Consider the following 15,063-nt stretch of genomic DNA (forward strand, 5'->3'; position numbering starts at 1 on the left):
TCTTTGAAAAAATAAAAAAGTGACTCTCGTCTTGTTAGATTAATAAGAGGCAGAAAAGAAAGGACTCTAATAAGCTCAATTCAGAATGAAAAAGGAGAAATTACCACTGATACCACAGAAATACAAAATATCATCTATGAATATTATAAAAACCTTTATGCACCTAAACTTGAAAATGTGGAGGAGATGGCAAAATTCTTAGAAACACATAGCCTCCCTAGATTCAATCAGTAAGAAATAAAATTCCCAAACAGACAAACACCAAGAACCAAAATTGAAGCAACAATAAAAAACTTCCTAAAAAGAAAAGTGCTGGACCAGATGGTTTCACACCTGAATTTTACCAGGCCTATAATAAAGAATTGGTGCCTATCCAGCAGAAATTATTCCACAACATTGAGATGGAAGGACTCCCCAACATGTTTTATGAATCCAACATCATCCTGATACCAAAATCTAGAATGAATGCAACAAAAAAAGAAAACTACAGACCAATATCCCTTATGAATATAGATGCAAAAATTCTCAGAAAGACCCTAACAAACCAAATTCAGTTGCTTATCAAAAAAATAATCCATCACAACCAAGTGGGCTTCAACCCAGAGATGCAAGGATGATTCAACATATGCAAACCTATAAATATAATTCACCACATAAATAGAAGCAAAATCAAAGACTACATGATCCTCTCAATAGATGCAGACAAAGTGTTCACCAAAATTCAGCATATGATAAGAATGTTTAACAAAATAGGCATAGACAGAACTTACATAAAAATGATAAAAGCCATATATGACAAAACCACAGCCAACAAAATACTAAATGGGGAAAATTTGAAAGCATTTCCACTTAGAATTGGAACCAGACAAATTTGCCCTCTGTCACTGCTTCTATTTAACATAGTGCTGGAAGTCCTAGCCAGAGCAATCAGACAAGAGAAAGAAATCCAGGGTATCCAAATGGGGGCAGAAGAGGTCAAACTATCGCTCTTTCCTGACAATATGATCTTATATCTGGAAAACACCAAAGATTCTGCCATGAGACTGCTGGAATTGATAAACAAATTCAACAAAGTCTCAGGTTACAAAATCAATGTACAGAAATCAGTAACATTCCTACATGCCAACAACAGTCAAACTGAGAACCAAATCAGAGACTCAATAACTTTCACAATAGCAACAAAGAAAATAAAATACAAAGCAATATATTCAACTAGGAGGTGAAAGACCTTTACAGAGAGAACTATGAAACACTGAGGAAGGAAACAGCAGAGGATGTAATCAGGTGGAAAATTATAACGTGCTCATAGGTCAGCAGAATCAACATTGTTAAAATGTTTATACTTCCCAAAGTGATCTACAGATCCAATGCAATCCCTATTAAAATACCAACATCATTTTTTGCAGATCTAGAAAAAATAATTCTATGTCTTGCTTGGAACCAGGGAAGAACCCCCCTATAGCAAAAAGCAATCTTAAGCAAACAGAACAAATTGGGAGGCATTAATTTCAAGTTATACTACAAGGCTATAGTAACTAAAACAGCATGGTACTGGCACAAGGACAGACACATAGACCAATGGAACAGAACTGAGAACCCAGATATTAAACTATCCTCATATAGCCATCTGATCTCTGACAAAGCAGACAAAAACACACACTGGGGAAAAAAAATCCTTATTCAATAAATGGTGCTGGGAAAATTGGATAGCCACATGAAGAAGACTGAAACAGGACCTACACCTTTCACCTCACACAAAAATCAACTGACAGTGGATAGCAGACTTAAACCTAAGGTGTGAAACTATAAGAATTCTAGGAGAAAATGTTGGAAAAACTCATATAGATATTGGCCTAAGGAAAGAGTTTATGAGGAAGACCCCAAAGGAAATCACAGTAATAACATAAGTAGGTAAACGGGGCCTGATCAAATTAGAAAGCTTGTGCACAGCACGGAAAGTATCAGGAGACCAAACAGACAACCTATAGAATGGGAGAAAATATTTGCATGCTATACATCTGATAAAGTGTTGATAACTAAGTGTATAGAGAACTCAGGAAAATTAGCAAGAAAAAAAATCAAACAACCCCATTAAAAAGTGGGCAAAGAACATGAACAGAAACTTTTCAAAAGAAGATAGACTAATGGCCAACAAATACATGAAAAAATGCTCAACATCTCTAACCATAAGGGAAATGAAAATCAAAACCACAATGAGATATCACTTAACTCCAGGGATCATGGCTTTTTATCAAAAAGTCCCAAAACAATAAGTGTTGACATGGGGCAAAGGCAATATATGTAACCTAAACATTTGTACCCCCTTAATATGCTAAAAAAAATGAAATAAAAAAATTAATAAGGCCAAAAATAAAATAATGAAAAATATGGAAAAATATGGAAAAATGATCATTTTTGTGTCAGACCTATGAAATATCATTTATTTTTAAAATAATTAAAATATAACTTAAATTACATCATTATTTACATGTAAAGTCTTACTAAAATCGATTTACGTACATCCAGATGACAGAAATGTACACAGCCAGTAAAACAATGTATCAGGTGTGATATGTAAGGAAATAAAGATGTTGAAGAACTACACAGGTAATGTATATGCATGATACAATACTAATTTTCCTTAAAATATTGTATAAGCATATGAAAATATACCACAAATTGGTATTTTAAATTCCTAATAGTGTTTTTCTGAGTGTTTATATTATGCATGTTTTCTATTTTGTTTAATTCTCTGATTTCTGTAGGTTGCAAATTTTTATTAATGTATTTTTCTAATTGCAAAAATATGATATTGTTATTTTTTCAATGAGACATTTCATTTTCAAATTATCTTTACCTGAAGGAAAAAAGCTCAAAGTAAATTTTAACATGGAATGTATGAAGATATTAATATTTCTGACATCTTTGTTTACTGGATATATTTATTAGACTTCCAAAATTAGTTTTACATGTTCTGTTTCCCTCAAAAAAGTTATTTTGGGTAGTGAGTAGGGCAAAGGCAAGATGGAGTATTGTAAGCCCCAAAGTCATTTTCCCTCAGAACTCACTAAAACTGCTTGTGAGAACGCAGGAATTCAGGAGCAGGATGTAAATTACCACAGCAGACAAAAGATTCTGATGACAGCAGCTTCTTCCAAAATCTGGAGAAACAAAATATTACGAGATAGAATTTAGTATCTTTCTGAGAAATATTATATGACCTTAATGATTTAAACCCATAATAAGATAGAAGCAGTAAGAAGAATTATTCTGCCACCTGTCAAATATATTGTACTAAAAGTCTGTATCCCTCCCCCCCCAAAATGTCACAGCATTAGATCCTGTTTGTGATGCAAAGCCACCAAATGGTTTGTATTGGGGCAGATGTTTTAGCATGTGATGGTGAAAGTTTGCATTCTATGTCTAAATGTATTTTGAAACTGTTTGGGGTGGTTTGATTAGCATTTTGGGGCTAGTTACTTTTACTTCTCAACTCTTTGATCCACCTTTTCTCCAGTTTTATTACTATGTTCTTCCTCCTAACATTATCACCCTACCTTGTTCATTCATTTACTCATTTATTAAGTATGACATATGTACCAGATCCAGTGCTTTGTTATAGGAATAGATGAATGAATAATTGCTGTTCTTTGCATTCTACCGAGCGGTTTGTGACTGGAATGTACAAGCTAATCAAATTGGTAGTTAGATGCAATAACTGCCGATTGAGCGCATGATATTTACCAAAACTATCCAATTTTTTTCAGTCTCACCATTTTGCCTACAGGATCTTGCCACCTTTCTCCCTTCTCTCTGACTTCCCAGTCTATTCTCAGTTCTGCAGCTAGTCAAGCTTATGCTACACCTGGGAGAGAAGAATGAATTGAGATAGAGACAAAGTACAAGCAAAAGTGTTGAGAATTTATTCTCAGAGTAATTTAGGTACTTTAAAGAATTTCATCAGGGGCCGGGTGCAGTGGCTCATGCCTGTAATCCTAGCACTCTGGGAGGCTGAGGCGGGTGGATCGCTCGAGGTCAGGAATTCGAGACCAGCCTGAGCAAGAGCGAGATCCCATCTCTACTAAAAAATAGAAAGAAATTATCTGGTCCACTAAATATATATAGAAAAAATTAGCTGGGCATGGTGGTACATGCCTGTAGTCCCAGCTACTCGGGAGGCTGAGGCAGGAGGATTGCTTGAGCCAGGAGTTTGAGGTTGCTGTGAAGTAGGCTGATGCCACGGCACTCTAGCCCAGGCAACAGAGTGAGACTCTGTCTCAAAAAAAAAAAAAAAAAAAAAAAAAAGAATTTAATGAGAACACGATAAATACAATGTACATTTTAGAAAGTTTATTTTAAGGGTGGATGGGAAGATGGAAAGATTAATCCATAGTGATTTACAGGGATAAATGTAGAAGGAATGTTTTAAAATAATATTTATCATTATGTTTACTTGAAGGATATAGAAAATCTGTAATTGATAAAGAACTATCTTTTTTATTTATTATTTATTTCTTGAGACAGAGTCTTGCTCTGTTGCCCTGGATAGAGTGTAGTGTCATCATTGTAGCTCACTGCAACCTCAAACTCCTGGGCTCAAGTGATCCTCCTGCCTCAGCCTCCCATGTAGCTGGAATGACAGGTGCACACCACTACACGCTGCTAATTTTTTCTATTTTTGGTAGAGTCAAGGGTCTCACTCTTTCTCAGGCTGGTCTCAAACTCCTGATCTCAAGTGATTCTCCCACCTTGGCCTCCCAGAGTGAGACACCATGCCCAGCCAAGAACTATCTTAAATAGTATTTTTATTAGTATCTTACAAAGATTTGAGAAACCGGCATCCTCAAGGCCACATGTGGTCCTCCTTATTCCCAAGTGTGGCCCCTTGACAGAATACAAACTTTACAGAATAAATCCCTTTATAAAAAGGATTTGTTCTGTAAAATTTGGATTCAGTCAAAAGGTCACACACAACTAACCAGAAGGCCACAGTTTCCCCACCTGGAACAGGGAACAGGCACAGTTGCTTGGGCTGTTGACAGGCTACTCTGGTAGACATCTTATTTTTTCAGGTGATGCTTTGAGACTACAATTGATCCAAGATACTTACCTAAGAACAGGTAACCCCATATTGAGTTCTGTCAGTAGTAATAACCACAGAGACATTATTATAATAAGTATCATCAATTACATCCATCATTCTAGAAAATGTACCTAAATAAAGAGAAAAACATCCCTATAGAACCAAAGATAGAGAAATAAGTATGAAATGGGCAATCAGCGCCCCAATTTCCTTCTTTTCTGTCATCATCCAAAACACTTATTAAGTTGTTCTTATTTTTTCTCTTCTTTTTTTATGTCTAATGATAGGAATATTCAGTTCCATCAATTCTTGTGCATATGATTATACTAGGAGGCCATTTTGCATGCCTAAACTCCTCCAGGAAACTCTGAGCAGGCATCCATAAGAGTGGTTAGAGCAAAAGACATGCTATAAGGGGACTAGTTAATAAGATCTGATGCCGATATATGGAAGAACTGATGAACCTGAACAAAAGGCATTAGTGAGGCCTAGAGAAGGGAGATAGTTATTAAAGTATGATTGCAAGAACTTGTGACCCTCTATCTTTCTAATACCATCTCACCAAATTCAAGAACTTCATCTTTCTTGTTCTGTTTCTAATTACACACATGGTAGGCCATGTGTTAAAAGTTAAATAAGGAGGGGCCAAGATAGTGGACTAGAAGCAGCCTGTACTCACTACTGTCAGGGACAGGCTCAAAAGTGGCAAGTAGATCTTCATCCTCAGATAGATTGTCTAAGAGAGAGCATTGGGAATCAACAGAGAGGTATTGGGGGACACCCACAGTGAAGGAGAAGGAAGAGGGGTGACCCACTGAGCAGGATCAGAGGTACACAGGGAAGGCACTCATATGTGGGGAAGGGAAAGAGGAGAGAACCACAGGGCTCCAGAATTCCCCCATGGACATTGCAATTCGAGCTGCAGGAGGGCTCCTCCACTGCAGCAGGCTATTGGACTGACACAGGGAGCTGACTGGAGCCTGTGCAATGGCATTGCTTCAGAGAGAAGGCACAGTGGGGTCCTGCTGGTTTATGAACCATGAGTGCTGTGGCTGGTGCCATTTTGAAGTCCTAGCCCCAGAGAGCTGCATCTCTGATCAGATCTGTTGCTGCTGCCATATTGGGGAGGAAGTGGGGATGCCAGGCACTCTTGTGCACCTTTTGGGTGGGTGCTGCACACCCCCACTGCTGTTGGGAGACCCAGGCAGAGTGGAAATCCATGGACCTGGAGCCCACTGCTACCATCTGGGTGGCCCCACCCAACCACAGCTGTTGTGGGACCTGGACAGAGAGAATGCCCACAGCCCCAGGCACCTACTGCTGTTTTCTGGGTGGCACAGCCACTGTCACCATAGCCTGGGTAACAGTGCCACTGATGGACCTGGGTGAGGCAAATGCTCATGCCCTACATGCCCACTGCTTATGACAACCACAGGGGAACAGGGAGACACAGGAGAGCAGCAGTGTTAATTAAAGACCCACAGTGCATCTACCCCTCTCCTGAATGGTCCATTTTCTGGAGTAGAACTCAAGCATGTCATCCAGGAACCTCTTCTTCTCTTCACTGGGCAACAGAAATTCACAGCAGAGAACAGGTGTACCACACCTGTCTTGAGTTGAGAGAAGAGGTTTCAGATGAGAATAAGAAGAGGTTTCAGATGAGAATCAGAATAAGAACGCTGGCAATACAAAAAATCAGGCTGACTTGATACATACACCCCAAAGGATCACAATAGTCATTCAGCAATGGACTCCCACCAAAAGGAAATTGTTGAAATGTCAAATATTGAATTTAGAATATGGATGTTAAGTAAGATCAGTGGGATTGATGAGAAAGTTAAAAACCAAAACAAAGAAACCAAAAAAAAAAAAAAAAAAAAAAAAAAAAATTCAGAGCATAAATGAAAAATTCACTAAAGAGCTGGAGCTAGATAATATAAGAATATTAAAACAGAACTTCTAGAAATGGAAGAGCCATTTAGGGAATTTCAAAATACAGTAGAAAGTTTTAATAACAGACTAGACCAATCAGAAGAAAGAATTTCAGAGGTTTTGAATTGATCCAGTCAGTCAGAAATGTAGAAAAAAGAATAAAGAAGAATGAACAATCTCTCTGAAAAATATGGTACTATGTAAGCAAATGAATATAGAATCACAGGTATCCCTGAGGGAGAAAAATCAAAAGAAAAAAGCATGGAAAATATATTTGATGGAATAACTGAGGAAAACTTCCATGGTATTGTCAGAAATTTAGACATCCAGATACAAGAAAGTCATTGAACACCTAGAAGAGTCATAGTAAATAGGACATCACCAAGGCACACAGTCATCAGTCTGGCCAAAGTCAAAGTGAAGGAGAAAATCCTACAAGCTGCAAGATGAAAGTATCAGATAACTTACAAAGGAAAATCCGTCAGACTGATGGCAGATTTCTCAACAAAAACCTTACAAACCAAAAGGGATTGGGTTCCCATTTTTAGTCTCCTTAAACATAATAACTGCCAGTCAAGAAAATTTGTATCCTGCAAAAGTAAGTTTCATAAATGAAGGAGAAATAAAGTCTCTCTCAGGCATGCAAACACTAAGGAAATTTGTCACCGCTAGACCTGCCCTACAAGATATGCTTAAAAGTGCTCTGTACATGGAACACAACAATCACTACCCACCAGTACAAAACCACCTAAAAGTTAAAAGTCACAACTCTTATAAAACAGTAACATAAGGGAGAAAACAAAGCAACTAGGTAACAACAGTATCTCACATATCAATACTAACATTGAATGTAAATGGTCTTGGGGCTGGGCATGGTGGCTCATGCCTGTAATCCTAACACTCTGGGAGGCCAAGGTGGGAGGATCATTTGAGCTCAGGAGTTCGAGACCAGCCTGAGCAAGAGCAAGATCCCTGTCTCTACTAAAAAAATAGAAATAAATGAGCTGTACAACTAAAAATATGTAGAAAAAATTAGCCAGGCATGGTGGCACATGCCTGTAGTCCCAGCTACTCAGGAGGCTGAGGCAGTAGGATTGCTTGAGCCCAGGAGTTTGAGGTTGCTGTGAGCTAGGCTGATGCCATGGCACTCTAGCCTGGGCAACAGAGTGAGACTCTGTCTCAAAAAAAACATAAAATAAAATAAAAAATAAAAAAGAAAGAAAGAAGAGAAAGAAAAAATATAAATGGTCTTAATGATCCACTCAAAAGATATAGATGGGTTGAATGGATAAAAAATGCAATCCAAATATATACTGTCTGTAAGAAACCCATTTAACTCACAGAGATTCTCATAGACTCAAGGCAAAGGGTTGAAAAACACATTCCACACAAATGGAAAACAAAACAAAGCAGTAGTAGTTGTTCTTATATTAGATAAAATAGACTTTAAATCAACAATAGTAGAAAAAAAAAAGACAAAGACTGACATTATATAATGATAAAGGGAGCAATTCACCAAGAAGATATAACAATCCTAAATATATATACCTAACACAGGAGCTCCCAGATTCCTAAAACAAATCCTACTTGATCTAGGTGAGGAAATCACAACAACATCATAAGAGCCAGGGACTTCAATATTGCACTGACAGACCTGGACAGATCGTCAAAGCAGAAAATCAACAAAGAAATACTGAACTTAAATGGGATTCTAGAACAAATGGACCTAACAGACATTTATAAAACATTGTATCCCCAAACTGAAGAATATACATTCTTCTCATCAGCACATGGGACATTTTCCAAGATAGATTATATGTTAGGCCACAAAACAAGTCTCAGAAAATTCAGAAAAATTAAAGTCATACCATGTATCTTCTTATACTACAGTGGAATAAATCTAGAAATCAACTCCAAGAGGAACTCTCAAAACTATAAAAATATATCAAAATTAAAAAATCTGCTGCTGAACAAACAATCCTTGGGTCAATGATGAAATCAAGATGGAAATCAAAAGATTTTTCAATTGAACAACAAAGATGACACAAGCTTTCAAAATCTCTGAGATACAATAAAAGTAGTGCTAAGATGGAAAGCCATAAAACTTAAATAAGATTATTCTTTAAGTATAACACATGAATTAAGAATTCACACTGGAATTCATTGAGTCTTGCTAGATAGGAGGCAGCCTTGCCCTTCACCATTCCTTATTTCCACTAAACATCTATGAAGTATAAGCTGAAAGATCACTACTAGTTTCAGATGTGCTCTGAAATATTTCTTGGCCATATTTTCCTTTCTACATCCTTACTCTTTAGGATCCATTAAAGACTTTTTTTTTTTAATCATAATGTCTTTTTATTTCTATCCTTTACTAAAATGTATAGCAAGAAGATCAACGGCTTGGACATAGTTGATCCTGGATTTAAATTACACTTTGAAACCTACTATATGACCTTACATAAATCAGTTAGCCCCTGTAAATCTTCATTTTCCATCTATCAATGGGGTTAGTAATATCTATATCATAAGTTACATGTGTGAAATAAATTGCAATGATGTAAATCATTTACTGTAGTACCTAGAATTTGGCAACAATAAATATGAGTTTCTCATTTATACCTTCTTTTCCTTTCCACAACTTCATATCCCCATGCTAATTCTAATCTCTAGACTTTATCATATATTTTTTGTTGACTTTATTAACAATTTTCTCCTTTCTTGGATTTCAATTTTGCTTCCAATATTGCTGATATTCTAAGCTCCACAAAACTTTCAATATTTTTAATATTTTTCATGTACTATTTTTGTCCTTACTGCACACTATTTATGTCTTTCTGTTGTTATAAATACTACCATACCCACCATCTCCCAAGTGGCAGAGCAAAAAAAGCAAACACTTACCAATATGCCAAGAGTTTTGAGGCAGCATCATTATGGTACTATCTCTTCCTGAGTTCTAAGATTTAATTCCTGGGTCCGCTTATATATGCCCCCAGAAGCATACACATGTGTGAAAACAGATCTGTGTTTTAGAAAAGAGAACACTGTAAAATTGAGTTCATGGTACTCAAAAGGAGAACTCATTACAAAAGCTGAGGTTGTTTTTTGCTGGTTACTTCCTTGTCATGTTAGGATATGGATAACAAAGGAAGTTAAAGAATTGCCTAGAAGATCCCACAGAATAAAGGGAACTATAAACTGCTACCCTGAAATTTCAAATAGGTTCATGCATCACATATAAAAGTTTTTGTTATATAAATGTGATCTAGTAAAAATAATTTTATAGATCTTTATCTAAAAGATAAAATATGTCACCAGATTCATTTACTTTACCATCAGCATTTCAACCAGCTTATGTTAAAGGGATCAGAAGGAAGTTACATTGCTCAGAACTGAATTTTCCATGAAAGTTTTGTTAATGTCAAGATGGGCACACAAGTGTTCCTTTCTCTCTGCATCCATGCCAGGATCTTTTGTTTTGAGACTTTTTGATAAAAGCCATTCTTACTGGGATTAGGTGATATCTCACTGCGATTTGATTTGCAATTCTCTGATGGTTAAAAATGTTGAGCCTTTTTTTTTCATACGTTTATTGGCCATTAGTCTATCTTCTTTTGAAAAGCTTCTGTTCATGTCTTTTGCCCATGTTTTAATGGAGTTGTTTGATTTTTTTCCTACTGATTTCCTTATAGATTCTGATTATTAGCCTTTTATCAGATGTATAGCATGTGCATATTTTCACTCATTCTGTAGGTTGTCTATTTGCTCTGTTGATTGTTTCCTTGGCTTAAAAAAAAAAAAAAGATGGGCAAAGATAAACACATTTGGACATATTTTGTATCTATGAAAATGCTTAACAAAATAGAGTCCTTTGAAAATTAGTTTTCTAATGTAATTGATAATGTGATAGAAAATAAAGCTTAGTCATCAAATGAGTTTGGAAAATATTGCTTTAAATGATTTAAAACATTTGGTAGAAAACCACAAGTGGCTTCTCAGCTCACAGTGATTATTCTTTGTTCTGATGGACCTATATGCCTATCTTGCTTCTTTGGGGAAATAGCTTTTTCTCTTCCATGTTTGATATGGGAGATTATATCATCTTATAAGTGCCTATCTTCCTGATTACATGGACACATACAAAGAAAAACCAATGACCCAAAATGACTCCATCAGAATGATTTCTAGAATTTTTCATTCCGTACCTCCATATGAAATAGTCTGATTAACAAAAATGAAACATATAGAAATTGAAATGAGTTTTAAGAAAATAAAGACTTTAGATAAATTAGCCCTTATAAATGTCCATTGCTAAATTCAAGAACTTAGTCCTTTCTTGTCCCTTTTAAACCTAGATATATGGCAAATGTTTATATAACAAAGGGTAGATGAAATTAGACTGCAATTAATACCAAATATATTACGAAGTATAATGAAATCTCAACTCTTGCTAGATATGAGCTAGCTGTGCCTTTGAAATGATAAAGTGACTTTCTCAAAAGGTGGTCTCTTTTTGTTTTCTTGGAACTAAGGTAGATGCCCAAAGTCAGAAGAAGTCAGAAGGAATACATGGAAATTTTTTTCTAGGAAAATTTGAGATAAAACAAATCATTGGGGAAATATAATTTACTATTTAGGACAGATCATATGATGGAGGGAAGAGAGGAATAAAATAAATACTGAAACTTCATGTAGTATTTAATTTCTCAGCCACAGCTTCCTGAAATTTTCAAAATACAGTATGACTGGAAACATTTTGTGCTGACAGAATCCACAAAAATTATTGCTGATAATTGCTTGAAATTTGATCTCACAGAAGTGAGAACTGAAACCGTAAAACAATGAAAAACCTGGTTATTGGTATTCTTGACAGAACATAGGCCTTCACAAAATTTTTGCTTATATTTTGAGTTTCTCCAATTTCCAGTCTTCAAATTTCTCTCCCTCAGATACTTTGTGGCAGATCATAATCTAAATGTTTGAGTTCCTTTCTTACTTTTACAATGTGTTGGCAGATAAAGACATAAAAAGTTTCAGTAGTTTTGCAGGGGTTTGCCTTGAAAGAATATGTGAACATGTTAGTTCACAAATCAAAAGCTGCCTAACCACAGGAGGACATCTCACCAATCAGAAGGCACATGCAAGGCGGTGCCCGTCTCTCAGACCTAGAGGCTTGCCTGATGCTTGTGTAAGACAGGGCTCAGCATGAGATCACAGGTAGAGAACTGAACAAAGAATGCCCACCTGGCAGACACTTGAAGCTAAAAGACAATTAGCCTCAAGGACAGTTCCTGCTTCACTCCTGATCACTTGTCTCAATCAACAAGTAACTAGATGAAGAAATATGTAGCCTGTATATTTCTGTTTAGCCTTTCTGCTAATTGATAATTTTATCTTAGGACTTAGAAGTTTATCTTAGAAAAATTTTGTAACCATTTGCTCACATAGATAGAGTTAATTAAGGGATCTCTAGAAACTTTTGGGGGACTTAAAACCTAAATGAATTATCTGTTATTATGTAAATCTGTAACCAGTGGCAACTAATCACTTCACCAATAAATACTGATGTGGGACTTCACTCAGGGCCTCATAGCTCATGGGAATGCTGGAGGATTCCTGACTCCCCCATCACTTTAAACTATACTTTGTCTCTGTTCTTGGTTATTTCTCTGTCTGTATTATTTCTCTATTTCTATTATTTCCAAATCTCTTGCAACAATCCTTCCAGGGACCTGTTTTGCTGGGAGCGTACTTAACTCTGGCAACAATGGGAAAGCGTAATAGATATGGTAGCCTCTTTGGGTGATAGGTAGGTATTCTGGTGTAAGGTCTATCACAAGACCATAATCACATTGTAAATCAGGGTTGTGGTCTCACCTGAAGGCTTGACTAAGGAAGGATCTACTCCCATAGCCACTGTAATTCCATGGATTGAAACATGCCCTCCCAAAATTTATAGGTTGAAACCCTAACCCCCTATATGACTGTATTTGGAGATAGGGCCTTTGTGGTGATAATTAAGGTGAAATGAAGTTATTAGTGTGAGGTTCAAATCCAATAGGATTTTTTTTATTTCAGCTCATTATGGGGGTACAAAAGTTCAGGTTATATATATTGCCCATGACCCCCATCCCCCGAGTCTGAACTTCAAGCGTGTCCATTCCCTAGACAGTGCACATCGCACTCATCATGTAGGTATGCACCCATCCCCTTCCCCCACTCTCATCCCCCCCAGTCAGAACATCAAGCGTGCCCATTCCCCAGGCAGTGCGCATCACACTCATCAAGTAGGTATACACCCATCCCTTCCCCCCAGCCCCCACTTCTGTCCGATACCCAATTGGTGTTATTCCCAAATGTGCACTTAGGTGATGATCAGGGAAACCAGTTTGCTGGTGAGTACATGTGGTGCTTATTTTTCCATTCTTGGGATACTTCACTTAATAGAATGGGTTCCAACTCTCTCTAGGAGAACCAAAGAGATGCCATATCGCCATTATTTCTAACAGCTGAGTTCTTTTCCATGGTATACATATACCACGTTTTGCTAATCCATTCATGAATTGATGGGCATTTGGGTTGTTTCCACATCTTTGCAATTGTGAATTGTGCTGCTATAAACATTCGGGTGCAGGTGTCTTTTTTATAGAATGACTTTCATTCTTCTGGGTAGATGCCCAATAATGGGATTGCTGGATTGAATGGTAGGTCTACTTGAATTCAGTGCAATCCCTATTAAATTACCAACATCATTTTTCACAGATATAGAAAAAATAATTTTACGCTTTGTGTGGAACCAGAGAAGACCCCGTTTAGCAAAAGCAATTTTAAGCAACAAAAACAAAATGGGAGGTATTAATTTATCAGACTTCAAACTATACTACAAGGCTGTGATTATAAAAACTGCTTGGTATTGGCACAAGTGCAGGGACACAGACCAGTGGAACAGAACAGAAAATCAAAATATAAAACCATCCTTATATAGCCATCTAATCTTTGACAAAAAAGACAAAAACATACTCTGGGGAAAAGATTCCTTATTTAATAAATGGTGCTGGGAAAACTGGATAGCCACATGTAGAAGACTAACAGGATACACAGCTTTCACCTTTCACAAAAATCAAATCACGGTGGATAACAGACTTAAACCTTATGTTGGAAACTATTAGAATTCTAGAAGAAAATGTAGGAAATACTCTTCTAGACATTGGCCTAGGCAAAGAATTTATGAGGAAGACCCCAAAGACAATCACAGCAACAACAAAAATGAATAAATGGGACCTGATCAAATTAAAAAGCTTCTGCACAGCCAAAGAAACAGTCCAGAGAATAAACAGACCACCTACAGGATGGGAAAAAATTTTTGCATACTACACATCAGATAAAGGACTGATAACAAGAATCTATTTAGAACTCAGGAAAATCAGCAAGAAAAAATCAAGCAACCCTATCAAAAAGTGGGCAAATGACATGAATAGAAACTTCTCAAAAGAAGATATAAGAATGGCTAACAAACATATGAAAAAATGCTCAACATCCCTAATCATCAGAGAAATGCAAATCAAAACCACAATGAGATATCACTTAACCCCAGTGAGAATGGCCTTTATCAAAAAAACCCAAAACAACACATGTTGGCGTGGGTGTGGAGAGATAGGAACACTCATCCACTGCTGGTGGGACTGCAAACTAGTGCAACCCCTGTGGAAAGCATTATGGAGATATCTTAAACAGATTGAAGTAGACCTGCCATTTGACCCAGCAATCCCATTACTGGGCATATACCCAAAGGAAAAAAGGTCATTCTTTAACAAAGACACATGTACCCGAATGTTTATAGCAGCACAATTCACAATAGCAAAGATGTGGAAACAACCCAAATGCCCATCAATACATGATTGGATTAGTAAGCTGTGGTATATGTATACCATGGAATATTACTCAGCTATAAGGAATGATGAAGATACGACATCTCTATGGTTCTCCTGGAGAGAGTTGGAACCCATTATATTAAGTGAAGTATCCCAAGAATGGAAAAACAAGCA

The 15,063-nt window shown here is 36.7% G+C and overlaps 1 protein-coding gene across 1 annotated transcript in view; it reads right to left on the reverse strand.

Annotated features, from left to right (window-relative positions):
• Positions 1-9,957, reverse strand: part of LOC138396796 (scavenger receptor cysteine-rich type 1 protein M160-like) — a 164,672-nt gene extending 154,715 nt beyond the window's left edge. Inside the window, exons 1-2 of the mRNA XM_069490461.1 lie at positions 9,920-9,957; positions 3,069-3,161 (exon numbers count right to left, since the gene is read on the reverse strand). Of these exons, the coding sequence (XP_069346562.1) occupies positions 3,069-3,161; positions 9,920-9,950 (124 nt within the window). The 5' untranslated portion in view covers positions 9,951-9,957. The remainder of the gene's footprint in view (positions 1-3,068; positions 3,162-9,919) is intronic.
• Between the last annotated feature and the right edge of the window lie 5,106 nt (positions 9,958-15,063).

Source organism: Eulemur rufifrons, chromosome 16, assembly GCF_041146395.1.
Source record: "Eulemur rufifrons isolate Redbay chromosome 16, OSU_ERuf_1, whole genome shotgun sequence".
NCBI lineage: Eukaryota > Metazoa > Chordata > Mammalia > Primates > Lemuridae > Eulemur > Eulemur rufifrons.